The sequence below is a fragment of the Pseudonaja textilis genome, chromosome 1 (assembly GCF_049901715.1).
Source record: "Pseudonaja textilis isolate UNSWEBS1 chromosome 1, rPseTex1.2, whole genome shotgun sequence".
Classification (NCBI taxonomy): domain Eukaryota; kingdom Metazoa; phylum Chordata; class Lepidosauria; order Squamata; family Elapidae; genus Pseudonaja; species Pseudonaja textilis.
The window spans coordinates 182,134,007-182,153,212 of NC_141990.1; the positions used below are offsets into that span (position 1 = coordinate 182,134,007).

The 19,206-nt window shown below is 41.7% G+C and overlaps 1 protein-coding gene across 2 annotated transcripts in view; it reads right to left on the reverse strand.

Moving 5' to 3' along the window:
• Window positions 1-219: 219 nt before the first annotated feature.
• Window positions 220-19,206, reverse strand: part of PPP1R1C (protein phosphatase 1 regulatory inhibitor subunit 1C) — a 57,434-nt gene continuing 38,447 nt past the window's right edge. The window contains exon 5 of one of the 2 annotated variants that reach the window (XM_026696722.2): window positions 220-888. In XM_026696722.2, coding sequence (XP_026552507.1) covers window positions 874-888 — 15 coding nt within the window. In that variant the 3' untranslated portion in view covers window positions 220-873. The remainder of the gene's footprint in view (window positions 889-19,206) is intronic. The other variant, XM_026696721.2, reaches the window with a different exon arrangement.

Here is a 19,206-nt window from a genome sequence, read left to right on the forward strand (position 1 = left end):
GTCTTCTTAACAAGCACTTTCTCAACAACACACTTGGAATATTGGAGCGCAGTTTCTGGGTAGTCTCAAATTTCCTGTTAACTCTTACATGTACACACTAAAGGATTGCACGGAGCAAAAGTTTTGCCATTTTTTATAGCTAAAATGAGAAGCCATGCTGAATCTGATATTGTAAAAAGAAACACCTGGAGAATGCAGAGGGGAAAAAATTGTTCTGCATTTGGAGAACGAAGAAGGGGATTTGGCTGAAACTACTAGCACATATGTGTGAGGGGAACCTTTACCTTATTCTTTCTTTAGCCAGGGTTGGAGGATCAGAAGAGGCCACAGATTCTTCCCAATCTTTATAGAGCATCTGTAAGGAATCTCATCAATCTGGCTTTTTGCTGCAAGAAAGACTCTACAAAGTACCATTTAATCTAAACGTACATTGTATTTATTTTGTAGCATTTAAATCTGCACTATTTACAACTGATTTTAGGCTGCAGCTCACATTTGGAATTTAAGACAGTAGAGCCAACACCTTTGGAAACCATATATTTGCATATATGGCATATAAGCTGAGTTATTACAAAGAAAAGGAAATGGCGAGAAAAGAAATGGCTCTCTTCACCAAGGAGGTACCTTAGGTCAGTTCTGCAAATGATGAATTCCTCTGCAAAACCTTCCTTTTCTTAGGTACTAGGATGAAGACTGTTTTGGGTCAGGAACATAAGCCATAAAGTTCCACAGTAAGTACTGAAAGTTGAGCAGTTTCATGTTTGACCATCAAGACTCTTTCGTGAGAGGTTTGGTGCCGTTAAGGGTTCTATTCCTCATCCCTTTCACAGACTCCTTCATCTTCCTCTGGAAATGCCAATTCCTTCTGGGTTTTTAGATGCTTAATTCCTGTAAATACAAAGACTAGAGTTAAGACATCATTTTTGCACTCAAGATGTGCAGTCTGCCCAGCATGCTAAGAACAATAGTAGCAGCAAAAGGGCAAAAGGATTGTGACATATGAAAATGGTGATGTTCCCTTTATAGTTCATTACAAAGGTAAAATTGAGTTTGATGTCAGAAAGACATGGGTGCTTTTTGTAACCTCATTCTCTCTCTCACTATTCTCTCTCTCTTTTTCTCTCTCTTTCCTTCTTCTCTTTCTTTTTTTTCTCTCTCTCTCCACTCTCTCTTTCTCTCCCCTCCCCCTTTCCCTCCTCCTCTCTACTTTTGCCATAGTAATAACAAGAAAAGCAACAACAGAAAAAGCAATAATAGAGAGGAAATCGGAATTGGTTCTGAATATAGTGAAAGAGGACATAGTTCTTGTTTTTGTAATGCTAGGCACCTTAGCTGATTTCAGGAACTAAATAGGGTTGGCCCTAGTTCATAACTGGCTGAGATACTGGGGCTATTGATTGGATGAATATAGTATTTCCCCTATCCAATAGCAAGAGAGAGAGGGGGGTGAGAGAGGTGGGGAGGGAGAGGGAGGGAGGCAGAGGCAGAGGGAGGGAGGGAGGGAGGGAGAGAGAGAGAGAGAGAGAGAGAGAGAGAGAGAGATCCCGGTGTTTTGTTTTCTATGGGAAATGGGTCCAAATGGACCTTTGAGTGTTTAAGGTTGCAGAAACAGGCGGCCAAGCTAAGTGCCTGAAGGACCACATCCCATCACTGGGAGTCCAGACACTTCAGCGAGTGGTGCATTAGATTCATATTAGTGCTCTGCGGGATTTAAAATTATGAATTTAGTGGTCCCTGAGGTCCGAAAGGTTGGTGACCTCTGATCTAGATCAGAGCTGTGAAACTCCCAGTCCATGGGCCAGATGCGTCATGCACTGGCCACGCCCATGCCTGGTTTAGTGAAGGGGGGGAAGTCTCAATATGTCATGTGATGGCGACATGACGATGTGAGTTTGACACCCCTGATCTAGATGTAGTAGTCCTGTGTTACGTGCATTTAATATTTGAAAATGACTGCTAAAAACCCCAAGTAATTTAAAATGCTATCAGTTCTCTCCTTATTTGTTTCCACCATGCCCTGTACTTCTCTGCTGCAGCGTATTGTGACCCAGAGATTGTTGAGATCTGATAATGTCCTGAGCCTGCTATGGCAGGTCTCTTCTCATGCTCTGCTACCCCTTTTGTCCTCTGCCCTCATTGCTCAGAATTTTGCTTTTGTTTTGGGATATTTTTCACTTCTTGCCATCTGTCTTCTGGCAAGGCCCACAATAATGCTATGATTTCCCTGGATCTATCTTTCTTTTCCATTCTCTCACAATTTACTTGCACCCTTAGGTTTATTCCTTCAAAATTATTCTGCCTAGCTTTCTCCCCAGGTTAGAAACACAAGAAAGAAAAACTCAATTTTTGAGACTTATTTTGCTTCATATCTAACACCCCCTCCTCCCTTTTCCTTGAGGACTTTGATTTCACTGTAGATCATTTAATTAATCCAGTAGATGTTAATGAAGGGGAGCTAGATTGCCAGCCATTGTGCACAAAGAGTGCACATGAATAACACTTTGTACTGCTGATGCATGTTAGATTAAGTCGCTCCCCCAAAGCTTCTTTTCCATATTCGGGATAAATTAACTGTGCAAATGAGGCAACTTCCTGCATTTTTGCAGCCAGATTACAATGTCTCCAACAGGGAGCCTGAAAACTTGACATCTGGTTTAGTTCATTCAGCCAAAGTAAAACAAATTGACATTGACTAAGCCTTTTATTTTTTTTAATACTTCAACTTTACTATAGATTCCTCAGGCTTAAAATAATGCACATGTTACTCAAATCAAGAGAGGGAAACTCAAGGCCACTCAGAATAGTGGCATATAACTTTGATAAATAAAAATAAATAAAATAAACTTCACTACCTGTGGATGAATTGATTCCATGGTTACCAATAAGTGCCAAATTTCAACAGACCCATTGGAGCGATCCCACTTAACAGATACATACCATTCCTTTTAGTGGAGGAAGGAGTTCTCTATTGGCATTATATTTCAATGTGGATCAATTCCCTCCATCAAAAGGTATGAGTTAGATAATATCCAGAAAGCATCCACAGAGAGCATAGAAATCACCCTGAGTTATGACTCTTCTCTATAGATGTACAACAATAATAATTTGGGGCATCAGGACAAAATAAACTTAATTTCTTTCTTAGATTTAGCATGTGTTGTTTTTTTTAACAAAGTGATCTTCAGCACACAACTGCTGAAGTCTCATTTAGTTATTATTGTTCCAAAACAGATCTGCAAGAGGATTTATGAGATCCAGTTCCATGAGGATTGCTGAAGGGGCACTCTCTGTCCTCTCCAACACTGTCTTTGCTCATTGCAGTAGATTTTTTTTTTCATTAAAAAAATCAGCAACACAATGTACAACCTAGTTTCCTGCCTAACTTGGCCTCAAGGCCAGTAAACAATAATCAGTCATCTCAAAGATGCTTTTTCATTGGATTGCCTTCAATTGGATTGTTGCCTTTTGAAAAAGCACCTTTGAGACAACTATGACCTGGATGACTGAGAATCTCCACAGTCATCAGTAATCAGTCTTTTTCTTTTTAGGGTGTTCTCCCCGCCCCCCCACCATCTATTTTCAGCTACTCAGCTGAAATGAAGGGAATATACAGTATGGGAGATTGAGGGAATATCTTCACTTAGCCATTTCAGCTGCTCCTGACCTATATGCCCTTGTGATTTAAGTTTAAACCAGTTTAAGAAAATCTAGTCTGGACTAACACTCTTAAGCAACATATTCAGTCCAGCTAGCAGACAACCACTTCACCCACCATTTTGTCTGTGGAGATTCTGAGTCATCCAGATCCAGTCAGACCGACCCAGTCAGAACTAATATTTCCATCACCCCCACCAGTGGTGGGATTCAAAAATTTTTACTACCGGTTCTGTGGGCGTGGCTTGGTGGGTGTGGCAGGGGAAGGATACTGTAAAATCTCCAGTGAGAGGCGGTATTTGCTGGTTGTCCAAACTACTCAAAATTTCCACTACCGGTTCTCCAGAACTGGTCCGGAACCTGCTGAATACCACCTCTGGCCCCCACCATCCTACCAGAACCGATGAAGCTTCTTGGATGAGAAGCAAAACATCTGCTTCTTCCTCAAGGAAAACAAAACAAAAACAGTCCAGTTGCCTTTTGAAAGGAAAAAAAAAAACCACCTTTGAGATGCCCACCATTCTATTCCTGGAAAGCAATGTCCTTAGAGAAGGCCAGTCTATTTACAGTCGTTCAGTATAACCATGCAAAGATTGGATTAATTTTCCTTTTCTATGTAAAGAGCTTCACTAGCTGTTGTTCACAGTGAAAATATACCTACATTTGTACAAACAATGGAAAAACATGACTTGGTCTTTGACCCTGTTTAATAAAATCTCCTTTGATAAAATACTTCAGGGATTAATCTGACTATATTCAACTTTGCCCTGAAATAGTTTAGGCAGTTGGGGGTCACAAGAGACTTTGAATGGGTTCTTTAGCTGTTTGTTTCTTTTTCTGGATTTATCGTGTAAAATTATCCCCTTTGCTTCTGAGTGGGATACCTAGGTTCTTCGGCAAACAGCGTGTTGAGTAGAGGGATCTTTCAGACGGAGGCTCTTCAGAAGGCCCATGGTCTCAAGCTAATTGGTGGGAATAGTCCCCTTGCATTAAATTTAGCAAAGCTAAATTCGAGTTAAGTTTGACTCCTTGCTGCTTAAATCAGGGATCCCCAACTCCTGGTCTGTGGCCTGGCACCAGGCCACATGGCATGCCAGAAACCAGGCCGCCCAAACAAGTGAAGCCCTATCTGCGGGATGGAGGCAGCGCACAAAATGATGCCCCCTTTGGTCTACAGAAAAACTTCTCTCCATGGAACCAGTCTTTGGTGCCCAGAAGGTTGGGGGCCACAGGCTTAAAGGACAAGTCTTAATGCAGAAGTAGCCACTACCTTCTTCAGGGTGTTTTCTCAATTTCCTAGTTCGTATTTCTTGGTGGTCTTTTTTAAAAAAATACACATCAGGTCCAATTTCTTAGGTTTTTTAGCTCAGCCAAGACCTCCTACAGGCAGCCACAGTTCCATAAACAAGCAGGGATGCTTAGGGGACCTGTTTCTGCCAGAAATCTCCATGAATGCTGATCTAGTTCAAGAGAACTGAGCCAAGAAGAAATGTGCACTTAATCCAAACTTTTTACATTGTTATGGTGGGGTACAAGGTGGGATACAGGAAAGAAAACAAGACTATAATAGTTCAAAATAATTTCTATTACTGGATATAATTTAATTTGCAATTAAATCAACTGAAATTCTGAGCTTGCAAGACAAAAAAAACACCTGTATTTTGGTACTAGAAAACTTAGGAAATATGGCCATTGGGGAAGAAGTTTCTTCCGTTTCCCTTTAATTGCCACATAATGAGAATCTTATTTTTTTTTAAAAAAAAAAAGTCTTTCTGCTATTGTATATCTGACAGCTGTAATTAAGGGGGGGGGTAACAAAACACAAAACATTGTTGCCACTCACTCATAATGAATGATAGTACAGAATGTTGGTACTGCCACTTTTAGTGTTCCTTGTTAAAATCTAGGAGTTTTTTCTATTTCAAATTTTTGTTCTTCCTGCATGCTCTTAACTGCCTTTCTGTGTGAACAACTTTATTTTTGTTCTGTTTTTCTTTTAAAAAACGATGTGTTTATTTCTTTAAGGAAATGGGTAGAATTCTACTTCCCCACTCCCATCCCAAGGACATGAGTTTGTGTTTGTGTGTGTACTGTGAAATGATTAAGTCTTGATTGAGGACTGCAAAGCTACAAATGTACTGCATGACTGAGTTAATCACCTCTCCCTCCCTCCCTCTTTCCAAGTATCCTACCTCCCAAAGTGGTTGTGATGATAAAATGGAGGGCTGGGAAAGGAGATCCATGCAAATTGCCTTATACTCTTGTGGGGAAAGCAAGGTATAAATGCAAATCAACAAATGATCCATGATTTATATCCTAAAATTTGGAATTACTATAGAGAGAGGGAAGGGCAAGTCAGAAGCTGTCCCAGCTTCAGGATGAAATACAGCTATCCTCCTATCTCAATTCTGTCCATGTCAGCAACTTTCAGCCTCCGTGTGAAAGCAAAAGAGAAAAGAATACCAATGAATTTATTTCCCACCACACTTGTGGTTTGTATCTCCCCTGCCTGCTTCAAATTCACCTGGTCCCTTTCCAAGAGAAAGACCCGGGGTTCTTCTAACCCAGGGGTCCCCAAACTTGGCAACTTTAAGACTTTAATTCTGGGAGTTTGAAGTCTACAAGTTTTAAAGTTGCCAAGTTTGGAAACCTCTGTTTTAACCAGAGGTGGTATTCAGCAGGTCCTGACCAGTTCTGGAGAACCAGTAGTTGAAATTTTGAGTAATTTGGAGAACCAGCAAATACCACCTCTGACTTGAGATTTTACTGTATCCTTCTCCTGCCACGCCCACCAAGCCATGCCCACAGAACCGGTAGTAAAAAAAAAAAATTGAATCCCACCACTGGTTCTAACCTTTTCCTGTTCTATGAAAGTGACCACCATTTTCTCTGTTTCAGCTTGATCATTAGAAGAATACTCAATAACTCACTGGTCCCATTCTACTCTTTCAAGCTAAATGGGTTCAATTCCTTGTTCCCTCTCCATATATATAGAAAGGGCTAAGAGAGGCATTAAAGCATTAATTGATTCTCTGTTGCGCTATGGAATGAATTGTTGGATTTTGAAGAAGCAGAATAGTAGTGATGCTTTTGAAATTTGGTATGGAGAATATTCCTGAAAATCCCATGGATAGATATCCAAGAAAAGGGGGACGAGCGGTCCAGGATTGACAAAAGGAATGCAGACCAGCCACGAATCAAGTGGTGGAACCAGAAGAAGATGGCGGGACCCCTCATCAAACCGGAGCAGTTCCCGCAGATGGTCGACGGGCCACAGGAAGCATGGTCCATGCTGAAGAGCACTGTTCACACTGCCGGCTGCCAACAGCTTGGTTGCACCAAGCCAGGACGGAGACGCATCGAGCGAGATACATGGCTCTGGACACCGGAAGTACAAGATGCCATACACCTGAAGAAACGGCTCTACAAGGCCTTTCTTCAGGACAAGACCAGCGAGAAGCTCTTATGGTCACAAGGCGGCCAAAAAGGCAGCCAAGAAAGCAGTAGCGACAGCCAGAAGCTCCCACTACGATGACATCTACGAGAAGCTGAACACGCGAGAAGGCGAGAATGAGATCTACCGCCTAGCCAAACACAGACACAGGAAGACCCTGGACATTGACCAGTTTCATGGGATCAACGCATTTAAAGGGGAAATTTGATCGTCAACCCCAGAGACGCTGCGGAGAGGTGGCGGCAATACTTGAGAAGATCTCCACCGAGGAGTTCCCACACCCACGAACCCCGCGAGGTGACCCAGTTGAAGGCCCAGTCTCAGGCATTTATGCCAGCGAGGTCGCCGACGCCATCAAGGCCATGAAAACGGTAAGGCAACAGGACCAGACGACATCCCTGCCGACTTCTGGAAAAAGGCACTACCGGCTCGGCATTGTGGCTGTGCGAGCTGTTCAACAACATCGTCTCTCCACGGGAAAAGTGCCACACGACTGGTACCGCAGCACCACTGTTCCGATCTGGAAGGGAAAGGGCAGCCCAGCGGACTGCTCCAACTACAGACCGGTCAGGTTACTGTCACACACTATGAAGATCTTTGAACGCCCTTGATAAGCGCATTCGGGACATCGCCGACATCAGCGTCAACCAGGCTGGATTCATCAAGAACTGCGGCACCACCGACGCCATCTTCGTGTGTGCGGATGCTGATGGAGGCTCACAGAGAGAAGAAAATCCCGCTCCACACCGCCTTCCTAGACTTGGAAAGGCCTTCACCGAGTCCCGCACGATCTCATCTGGTACGCACTGCGAGATCACGGCGTGCCTGAGCTGCTCGTACAATGGGTCCAACTCCTATACAGATGTCACAAAAGCCGTGTAAAAGCGGCAGCTGGGATATCAGAGGAGTTTAATATTACCGTCAGCGCACACCAGGGCTCTGCTCTCTCACCACTGCTGTTCATTCTGGTGATGGACACAATTACACACGACCTGTACACGCCCGCCCCATGGACGCTGCTCTACGCCGATGATGTGTTCCTGGCCAACCTGTGCAAGGCTGAACTCGAGCACCGAGTCCAACAGTGGCACGACCGCCTCGAGCAGTTCGGGCCCGGCTGAACCTAAAGAAGTCCGAATACCTGACCACTGATAATGAAATGACAGGCTCCATCCACGTGAACGGGCAGGAGCTACCGCGCGCTCCACCTTCAAGTACCTGGGAACTACTCTTGGGGAAGAAGGCCTACTACAAACTGAGGTGGCAGCCAGGATCAATGCAGCGTGGGGCAAATGGAAGTCCGTCACGGGCGTCCTCTGTGACAAGAAGATGCCGATGCGCCTGAAGGCGAAAATCTATAACTCTGTGGTGCGCCCGTGGCCATATACGGCGCAGAGTGCTGGCCGACGACCAAAGAAGCGAAAGCAGACTCCAGATAATGGAGATGCGAATGCTCCGATGGTCGGTAGGCCTCACCCTACTCGATCGCGCCAGGAACGAAGAAGTGCGTAGACGGTTCAACGTCGTGCCCATCCCCACGGTCATGAGGCTACGATGGTTCGGCCACGTGAGCCGCGCCAAGGAAGAATCCATCATCAAATCTGTAATGAAGGTGACTGTCGGAGGAGCGAGACCGCGTGGTAGACCTAAACAACGCTGGATAGACACGATCAAGGCCGATCTAGAGATCGCGAAGGCAGACCCGACACACGTGGCAGACAGAGAGGTGTGGAAGCAGTACTCAAGGACATTAGCGGACCTCGCCCGAGCGCGAGACAAACGCTGAAGAAAAAGAAGAAGAAGAAGAAGATATCCAAGAAAACAAATAAATGGATGATAGAATCATTGATCCAGAATTCTGACTCAAGGCACAAATAACCAGCCTTAATTTGTCAACTATTATATGAAAACCTGCTCCCTTGAGATGTCCATAAATGTTGGGAAAGTTAGAAGTCAACCAGCAACAAGTGGATAGACTCAGTTACAATAGTGATTGATGTACCACTGACCATTAGGATGTAGCCTCTATTTCCTTATTTCAGACTGAGGTATGGAAGGAACAATAGACACAAGATGGTACAAGATGCAGGTAGCTATTTATGCATAAATTCAGTTCCACATATGCAGTCAGGGTTCCTCTTTTTTCCTCCCTGTTCTTCAAATCAATTGCAGAAAATTACACAGCAAGAATTTGTTCCACTGATGGGTGTCCATTGTTGGGTGACTAGCAGGATCCGATGAAATTCTCTTCTGTGCTGATGTTGGATTGCCATTTGTCTGAAGTGGTGTAGGGTTTCCTGCCTAGGCAAGGGGTTGGACTAGAAGACCTCCAAGGTCCCTTTCAACTCTGTTATTCTATTCTACTCTACTCTACTCTACTCTACTCTACTCTATTCTGAATGAGTCTAACAAGGCGTGATGGCTACTAATAAAGAAATAAGTAACATTTGCAAACAACTTGAGTTGGGGAACAAAAATTTCCCAAATAACAATATTTATTTTGTATACATTTCTCAGGATCAGTTTTTCTTGTTACAAGGCACCTATGGACTAAAATAATACATGAGGAAAAACATTGTACAGTATTTCTATGTAGTAAAGCAGCACTCTGACGTTTATGCAAATTTGTCCAAAAAGAATAACAGTCTTTGGTTGTTGTTGTTTTGCTTTTGTTTTTATAGCTCTCCCCCCCTCAACCCTGGTCCACTTAAATAAAGATCTGCACAGCACTGGCAATAAACAAAGGCATCAAACTAACTGTGTAAATGAGAACAAATAAAATGAGAATAATTCCATGTCTTTGGGGTTAAAGCAGTTAGCATTTATATTTAGCTAAAGACGTGTTTGTATATAGTTGAGGTGCTAGATTGGAGAGATGGAAAGAAGAGGGGAAATGCACATTTTTGTGCATTTTTGGAAGATAAACTTTTTAAAAATCTATATTCATTTTAAATATAGGTCTGGGAATTTGTCACATTTGTCTTGAAGACAATATGGGAACACCCAGTGCTTGGACCCATTCCCATGTGCGCCAATGGAAGCAGAACTAAGAAATTGGCCCCAGTGCCTCATGGGAAGAATCTGACTATCATAAAAGGTGGGTAGTACAAGCAGTGGTTTTAACTCTCATGTTCTGTAAATTGCAGTGCTGAGAATTTAGCAAAATGTACCTCAGGGCCAGAATTAATTCAGCTATTCCTTTCTATAATTTATTTGAGGCCTTAAGGCTATTAGTCTACTAACAAACTGTTAAGAGCTTTTATAAGTAATAAACCTGCTTTAGTCACATCTACATTATTTTAATCACTTTGTCTATATATAGACATTATTAGAATCAGCTGTTAGCTAACATCTGCCTTGACATTTATAGGAAAAAACTAAAGAGGCTGACCACAAATAGCAATAGCACTTAGATTTATCTATCACTTCATAGTGCTTTGCAGCCCTCTCTGTTTACAGAGTCAGCATATTGCCCCCAACAATCTGAGTCTTTATTTTATTGATCTTAGAAGAATGGAAGGCTGAGTCAACCAGCCAGATGAGACTCAAACTGCTGACAGCTGGCAGTCAGCAGAAGTAGCCTGCAATATTGCAGTCTAACCACTGCACATAACCAGGCTAACGAATAAGGAAAGAATAAGGAAAAGTAACAGGGCATTTTGCTTAAACTGTGGTGAAAAATGTCCATGCAAAGATCTGGAGGTAAAAGTTATCATTAGCATGTTAAAAAAAAAATACACTCACAGGAGGAGAATTTAACTAATTAGGTGCACCTTCCCATGCTTACTATGGGGTATTAGCTTAAACCATGCATGTCTTCAGTAAATGAGGAACAAGGGATGAAATATCAAGAAATGTTGATGTGTATTTGTGATTCTATGGTAGAAAAGCATCTTGATGAATATCAACAGATACCCTTGATTTGGACTATGAATCCAGGGGTCCCTCTTTCCTTCTACACAGAAATAGTGTTGAACCCAATTTTCTCTCTTTAAGTGTGCTTATTAGCTCAGATTTTATTGAGTAAATTGAACCCAGTAGTTTACAGAAAAACATCTTAAGGATGTAGGTGTGATTATTGGAAAATACCATATTCTGTGCGATCTTCTGATCAAGAGATACAGAGCAGGAGTTTTGGTTTTCACATTAAAACTGCACGAGCACAACTAACCTCACATCAAAGTCCTTTGCTACTTTATCTGTCACCTCAAAAAGCTTCCCAAATTGCTGCTGATACAGTTCTACAGAGGAATCATTGAGCCTGTCATTTGTACCTCAATAACTGTCTGGTTTGGCACGGCAATCAAACAGGACAGGTATAGACTTCAACGGATAGTTAGGATTGCAGAGAAAATAATCACAACCAGCCTGCCTTCCATTCAGGACCTGTATACTGTATGAACCAGAAAGAGGGCTGAGAAAATATCCACAGACCCCATATATCCTGGGCATAATCTATTTTAATTTCTCCCCTTAGGACCCCGCTATAAAGCATCACATGCCAAAAATCCAGACATAAATATAGTTCCCTCACCCCTGTGCCATCACTCTGCTGAAAACTTAATTCCCACAGCACTGTCTCATTTCTCATTTTTTTCTCATCTTCTCATCTTTCCTACTATCTTCTCCTATTGGTTTCTTAAGATTTATCAATGGTTGTTTGTAACTTATGACTAATGATTGTAACTATGATTTATGACCTATGACTTGCTGTTTACATATGAGCTTATGCATCGGAGACATGGGTACCTCATTTGACCAATAAAGAATTCTATTCCATTCTACTCTAATTTCCAACATGGCTGGTGGAATACAAATTTTTTTACTACCAGTTCTGTGGGCGTGGCTTGGTGGGCATGGCATGACTTGGTGGGTGTGGCTTGGTGGGCATGGCAGGGGAAGGATACTGTAAAATCTCCATTCCCACCCCACTCCAGGGGGAAGGATACTGCAAAATCTCATTCCCTCCCCACCCCACTAACCTGCTTTCCAGCTCCGTTCTCCCTGTGCAGAGCAACAAAAGAAGACCCAGCCAATCAGCTGGGATTCAGGAGGCAGAGAATAGATGGGGGTGGGGCCACTCAGAGGTGGTATTTGCTGGTTCTCTGAACTACTCAACATTTCCGCTACCGGTTCTCAGAACTGGTCAGAACCTGCTGAATACCACCTCTGGCTCACATATAGCTGTGCATTGTGTCCTGAAGTACACAAAATGCTAAGCCATCATGGGATGGCTCAATTTGGGTGCACTAAATCAAATACAATGACTTATGGTTGGAACGCATCATCTTCTAGTTGCTAGCTTAGCACTATTACAGGTAGTCCCACATTTATACCAATGTGTTAAACTAAGTGAGTGTATGATGGATCTTTTGGTTAAACATTGTACAGGTAATCCTCAATTTACAACCACAATTGAGCCTGAAATTTCCATTGCTCAGCAAGACAGTTGTTAAGTGGCCCCATTTTATGGCCTTTCTTTTCACAGTTATTAAGGGAATAGCTGCAGTTGTTCAGTTAGTAACTTGTTTGTTAAGTGAATCTGGCTTCCCCATTGACTTTGCTTGTCAGAAGATCACAAAAGATGATCACATGATCCCAGGATACTGCAAGCATCATAAATACTTTCCAGGTGCCAAGCATCCAAATTTTGATCATGTGACCGTAGGGAATGTTGCCACAGTCTTATGGATGACAAAAGAGTCCTGAGACACTTTTTTTTTCAGTGTGCTTCAAACAGTCACTAAATGAATGGTTGTAAGTCAAAGACTTACTGGTATGTATATGAAGCAGCAATCTATCTCATGCAGGGATTCCTCTGCATGTCCCCAATAAGGAGTGGTTTTTGGTGCTGTAAAGGCTGCTTTAAGCCAGTTGGCCTATTGCTTATGGAGACTGCAGAATGTGAGGTTTGAATCCAATGCAAGCCCAATTCAAATCTGTCACTTTTCAGAGCTAGATGTAAAATATTTATCACAAGCTAATATATAAGCACAGTGCAGTCATGGAATGAAAAGGCATCCTTTGGTGTATCATGGTCTGTTCTGTTGAAGCACTACTTATCCTGGGGCATTTGAGAATTTGAGGAGGCCCAAAAGAGCCCTGCCCACTAATCCATTATTGTCTTATCTTGAGGTGAGCAAGTCATTGGCTTTTTATCTGAAGGACTGTCAGTCTTCTATAGTTTTTGCCCATCCAGCATAATCAGCATGTTCTGAGTCCCATTGATTAAGCCATGCTCACCTGATGGGGCCCAGGAAGTGGCCTCGTCCTAGCATTTTCCCAGAGATCGATTTGGCCCTCAACCTGACCTCATTTAAACAAGCTGTCAGCCCTGGAGGCCGTCTTTTACTTTGGATCTTCAGAGCTGCCACCCTTAGCGGATAGGTATGCTGTGGGAAAATGGGAGGGCGGTTGGATGGAGTTGGAGTGAGATATATAGCCATAACAACATTCTTTTCTCTGGGAGTCAAGGATGTTCAGCCTGCAGTTGGATAGGCATGGCTCGGAGTCATCTCCAGTTGGGACGGTGGGTTGATTGGACCATGTGATGGACATGTGGGTGCAGGGGAAGGAACTTTGACTTTATTTTGGGTAGGGAGAACCCGGAACTCTCAGATTTGGGTTTTCCCAGATGTGCCAACATGACATCTCTAATAAAATGGAACTTTGAGGAAATGCCAGCCTTGGAGTCTTACTTAGATGGGAGTGTTATTGGAACCACAGGTGATATTCAGCAGGTTCTGACCAGTTCTGGAGAACCAGAAGCGTACATTTTGAGTAGTTTGAAGAACCGCCAAATACCACCTCTGACTGGAGATTTTACAGTATCCTTCCCCTGCCATGCCCATTAAACCACGCCCACAGAACTGGTAGCAAAAATTTTTGAATCCCACCACTGCTTGGAACCCTGACACAAGCTATGAAAACTTATCACATGTTGTTTTTGGGATTATTGTATTTTATATTTTTCACTATTCAGGTTGCAATGAAGTTGGGCAGCCTATAAAGTAAGTAAGTAAGTAAGTAAATCAATCAATCAATCAATCAATCCTCCCCGATTGTCGAGGCCTTCAGGTAGCTTAACTCCCTTTGCTAGTCACCTGCAGGAGTCCAGAGATCATTGATATCACGTTTGACACATCCAGAAGTAGGCCTGCTTGTGGCTGTCCACACGAGTGAAGCTAATTCTCTTTAAACTCAATCGAGTCTCTAGATTCAGTCTGAAAAACCACTGTTCCCACTATGAACAATGAGAATTTAACCCTCTGTGACTGGTGGGGGGGGGGGGTCCATGTGCAGGACTGCAAGTGCAGCAAGCTCTCTGAAGCACTAGAGGGCGCTTTGTCCCTAAAAAGCAAGCCATTTTTCAGTTAAACATAAGGGGGGGCATTTTAACAGTGGCCACTCTGATAGCCATAGAAAGTCATTGCTTTGACATGTTCCTGCCCAAAAGTCTCTATTTAACCAAACATTCCTGTTCACTGAGAGGGAAGCCAGACAGAAATTAGAACTGATATAGCAAGCACATGTGAATATATGTACAAATGTTAAGTGTCTGTGTCTACTTTCTATCCCTTATGAATAGTCCCTCAGCAGACTTTTTGTTTATATCATCCTACAAACGGAAGCAATTTTAGTCTGTGATATGCGGTAATGTTTGGCAAAATTTCTAGTGACTCTACAGTTTGTTTCTTATTCCCTATCCAAAGATTGTTTCTTTCTCTTGATATGATTGGTTTTATAAGGAATCCTTCCAATACCCCGGTCTTTGGTTTCATTGTCTCAAACACGTATTTCACATCCTGTTTTACTTTATCGACTGCAATATGTATTCCAGCATAATCAACTGGATCCAAAGATTTCATCCTAGTTTTGGAAAGGTTTATTCTATTTGTGGAGAGGAAATTTCAGTTGCTGTCCAAACTCTCAGCTGTGCTATCTCCACAATAGCCTCAGAATTGGCTTTGATTCCTTTATAGGTAATTTATGTTCTTTCTGCTTTGCTGTGTGAGGTCACACAGAGAGAGACAGAAGCACACATTAAACTGAGCACACATTAAACTGAGCACACATTAAACTGAGCTACAGTGTAGATTTTTGGGGTAATAAAAGAATTCCTAAAGGCGTGAGGAGGACAAACTTCACCTTTTCACCCTATTTTCAGAGACTTCTAGAGTCAGCTTTGCTTTTTTCAGTATTATAACAAGAGCTATTCGAAACAGCAAAGATTCCTCTTTTCCTGTTTAAAAGAGAATCTGTATGCATAGAACTTCTGAACTTCAATTGTTCTAAATGCTCCAGCAGGGTTTTTTGTTTTTGTTTTGCTCATGTGGTTTGCCAGCTCATGTACAAGCAGAAGTTGCTTCAAATTGTGTAGCTAACATTGGGCAAAACTTTCCATGTTTGAAATGGCCAATTTGAGTATTTCAAACCTGAAACAAAAAACCCATATTCCAAAGCATTATCTTGAATTATTGTAAAATGCACAATTGGGAAACTGAAAGATCTTGTTCCTTTTTTCTAGCTCTAAGGCTACACAAATAGGTGTGATGTTAGTACTTGCTAAATAACATCTATCTAAATGCACAGAAAAAATGAAGAAGGGGATTCTGAGTATAGTATATAAAATCATACATTGCAATGTCCTACCTGTAATGAATACTTCAGCTTCAACCATAATACAAGAGCACACAATAGATACAAACTCAAGGTTAAACCGCACCAAACTTGATTGCAGAAAATACAACTTCAACAACAGAGTGGTCAATGTCTGGAATACCTTACCTGACTCTGTGGTTTCTTCCCCCAACCCCCAAAATTTTAACCTTAGACTGTCTACAATTGACCTCACCCCTTTCCTAAGAGGTCAGTAGGGGGCATGCATAAGCGCACCAACGTGCCTACCGTCCCTGTCCTATTGTTTTTTTATTTTTCTCTTATGTATCCATGTATTCATAACTATGTTTATACTTATACCTATTATCTTGTAAGCGATTGACAAATCAAATAAATAAATACATGATTTTTTTTAAAGTTTAACATAGCAAACCATCAAAGTCTAACTTCACAACCTATTACACCTTTGAAAAATCATCCCCTTGGCTAATTTTTCTGTAAGTATCAGCAGTTATATATGGGAACTTAAAACAGGTGTCTAATCATAATGGAACATGTCCTTGTGGAAATATGAGGAAGAAATAACAATGGGGAATTTTAAAATATTTTCTCCTACTACCTTGATCTAGGTATAGAAGGTACTATTTTTATACTTACTCTATTTCTGAGAGGACATCTTAGAATATTCTTGGCATTTGTTGGATAAAGTTGCTTGAATTTGTTCACAATTGGACACCACCTGGGCAGGTCTTAAGGAAATGACCAAGGCACGTTGGTACTTGGTTTGCTCCCAAGAGAGTAGGCAGTTCTCCAAGACTGTAAATTTCTTCCACCTATATTCTGGACCTGTGCCCCTCCATCATTGGCTGATTAAGGTCTTCCAGGAGATAGTTGGGTTCAAGTGAGGAGTAATCCCTCATTGAGAAGCCCAATTCAACCTGCCTTGAAGGAGGTAGTGGTATGTCTCCTTCACAAGAGGCTATCTTTGGATTTCATCAACTTTCCTCCAGTCTCCAAGCATCCCTTGCTTTTCCTGAAAATGTCTTGAGTAGAGTGATGCTGCAGCCTAGTACATTGAAGTGGACATATGGGAAAACGTTGTCTTTGAGACCTCAAGAGTTTCTGTCATGGTTTTTAGAGGTTTTTATAGTCTTATTATATGGACGCAATGGCTCAGTGGCTAAGAAGCTGAGCTTGTCGATCAGAAAGGTCAGCAGTTCAGTGGATCGAATCCCTAGCACCTTGTAACGGAGTGAACTCCCTTTACTAGTTCCAGCTTCTGCCAACCTAGCAGTTCGAAAGCATGTAAAAATCCAATTAGAAAAATAGGGACCCCTTTGGTGGGAAGGTAACAGCGTTCCGTGCACCTTTGGCATTTAGTCATGCCAGCCACATGACCACAGAGATGTCTTCGGACAGTGCTGGCTCTTCGGCTTTGTAATGGAGTTGAGTACTGCCCCCTAGAGCAGGAAACATCTAGGGGAACCTTTACCTTACTTATAGTATTATTGTTCTTCTGTGACCTGTACTTTGGCACATAAGATCAATGACTATAAAGGTGTTATTTATAACTGTTCTGTCCTATTAATAACTGCCCTGTTTAGTGACTGTTTGAACTTTTGATAGCACTGAAAAAGTCATTTTTCAACCAGACCTTGAATTTACAACTGCCACAGAATCACTTACAGCTGTCTCAGGATTGCAATTTGGGGAATCATAGCATCCCTTGGTCACAAGCTCACCATTTGCAATCTTCACTGCCAGCTACTAACAAGCAAAGTCAACAGAGAAGGCAGGAGGAGATTGGAAACGGCGATCACATGACCTTGCACCTAACAACTGCAGGTGATTTGCTTAACTGATATTGGAAATCTGGTGCAGTCATGTGATATTTCACTTAATGACTGTGTCACTTAGTGATGGAGTTGCCAGTCCAGTTGTGGTTGTTAAGTGAAGACTACCTGAATATGTCTTTCAAAGAAATAAATCTATTTTTATTCTACTTCTTCTCTAACAAATTCGTTTATTAGATTTGCCCTTCGTTCAAGAGTTCAAGAAAACATATATAGCACTCCCTTTTCCAATGTTTCCTCATAGCAACAATACTATGAAGTAGATAATTGAAAATATAGCCAGGAAGTTGTTTTCTTTTCATTTTTTTACGGGTTATGGGAATTAGGGTGAAACTGATTATGTGTTGTCCTCCTTCTGAGTTTGGAATTCATGGAAATAATACGTATTGGGTTTGACATAGATATAAAACTTATATTACATATAGGCATCTGTTGATTGGATGATATCTAAGGAGATTCTATAATCTGGTAAGGTGTTTTGATACTTTTCTCCAACAAGCCACACCGTATAATGCCAAATCACACACATACATGCACATATAAACAGAGGGCGGGAAGTGGCCTGAACGTTGAGAAATGATTAGAGGTGCCTCACATTATGAAAAAGAAGAGTTCTCTTTTTTATTTTTCTTTGATGTCTAATTTTCATGTGGTTCTTGATGAGAGAAGAAAAGACCTTCCACCCAAGAACTGAAACTAGTCACAAGAATCAGTGGAGAGCAGAGTTCTTCTGTGTTTGCTATACTCAGACAAATTATGACAAATTAAAATGGTTTCCTGTACTAAATTCAGTGAGCCTGCCGAGATGATCAGCAAATGCTTGTAGAACTCTCCCCCCACAACTTAGCATCAGTACATCAATACTGTATAGGTGGCTGAGAGGAAGATTGTATGTTTGTATCGAGAGGTTAATTATTTGGCCAGGACATGGAAAAAAAATCTGATAAAAACAGAAAGCCAGTCAGATATCCCTGCTAACCTCATTTTGGAAGGAGACAATCAGCACTATCAGGAAGAGGCCTTTTGAACAGTGAAGGTGTCTCCCAACATCCATTAAGCGTAGAAATACAATCTGCTCAAATATCCTGCCCTGGATAGCTCTGTAGGCTGCTGTCCACCTCATTCTGCGATCAATAGCACTCACATTGATTTTTCCAGGGGCTGTATTCCAGTAAAATGCACACGTGCATAAAAGAGTAAGCCATTTGCCACTTAAAGGCCTATTTGCTGATACCAGGCAAAAAATGCATAGGAAAGCAAAATACATCAAAAGGACATGAGAGAAGGAGAGAAATGGTGAATTTGTGAGATACTTTGGCATGTTATTCATGCCTTATTGCAATTTCCAATACAGGAAAGAGCGATCTATAATTTTGGACAAATCGCATCTATTAGGCAATCAATCAATCAATCAGCCATAGATAACTAAAAAAAAAAAACATTCCTATGCCTTATATAGAGAGACCAGCTATGTTGTTTCATCAATTGTTTGACAGATTGAAACATATGCTAAGTTTCTCATAAGAGCTTCCTAGGCCAGACAATATGGCACCATTTGTTCTTTCTGCTTAAAACAATCTTTTTTATGGCTATGAATGAGATAAGAATGTGTGTACAGTATGCTAA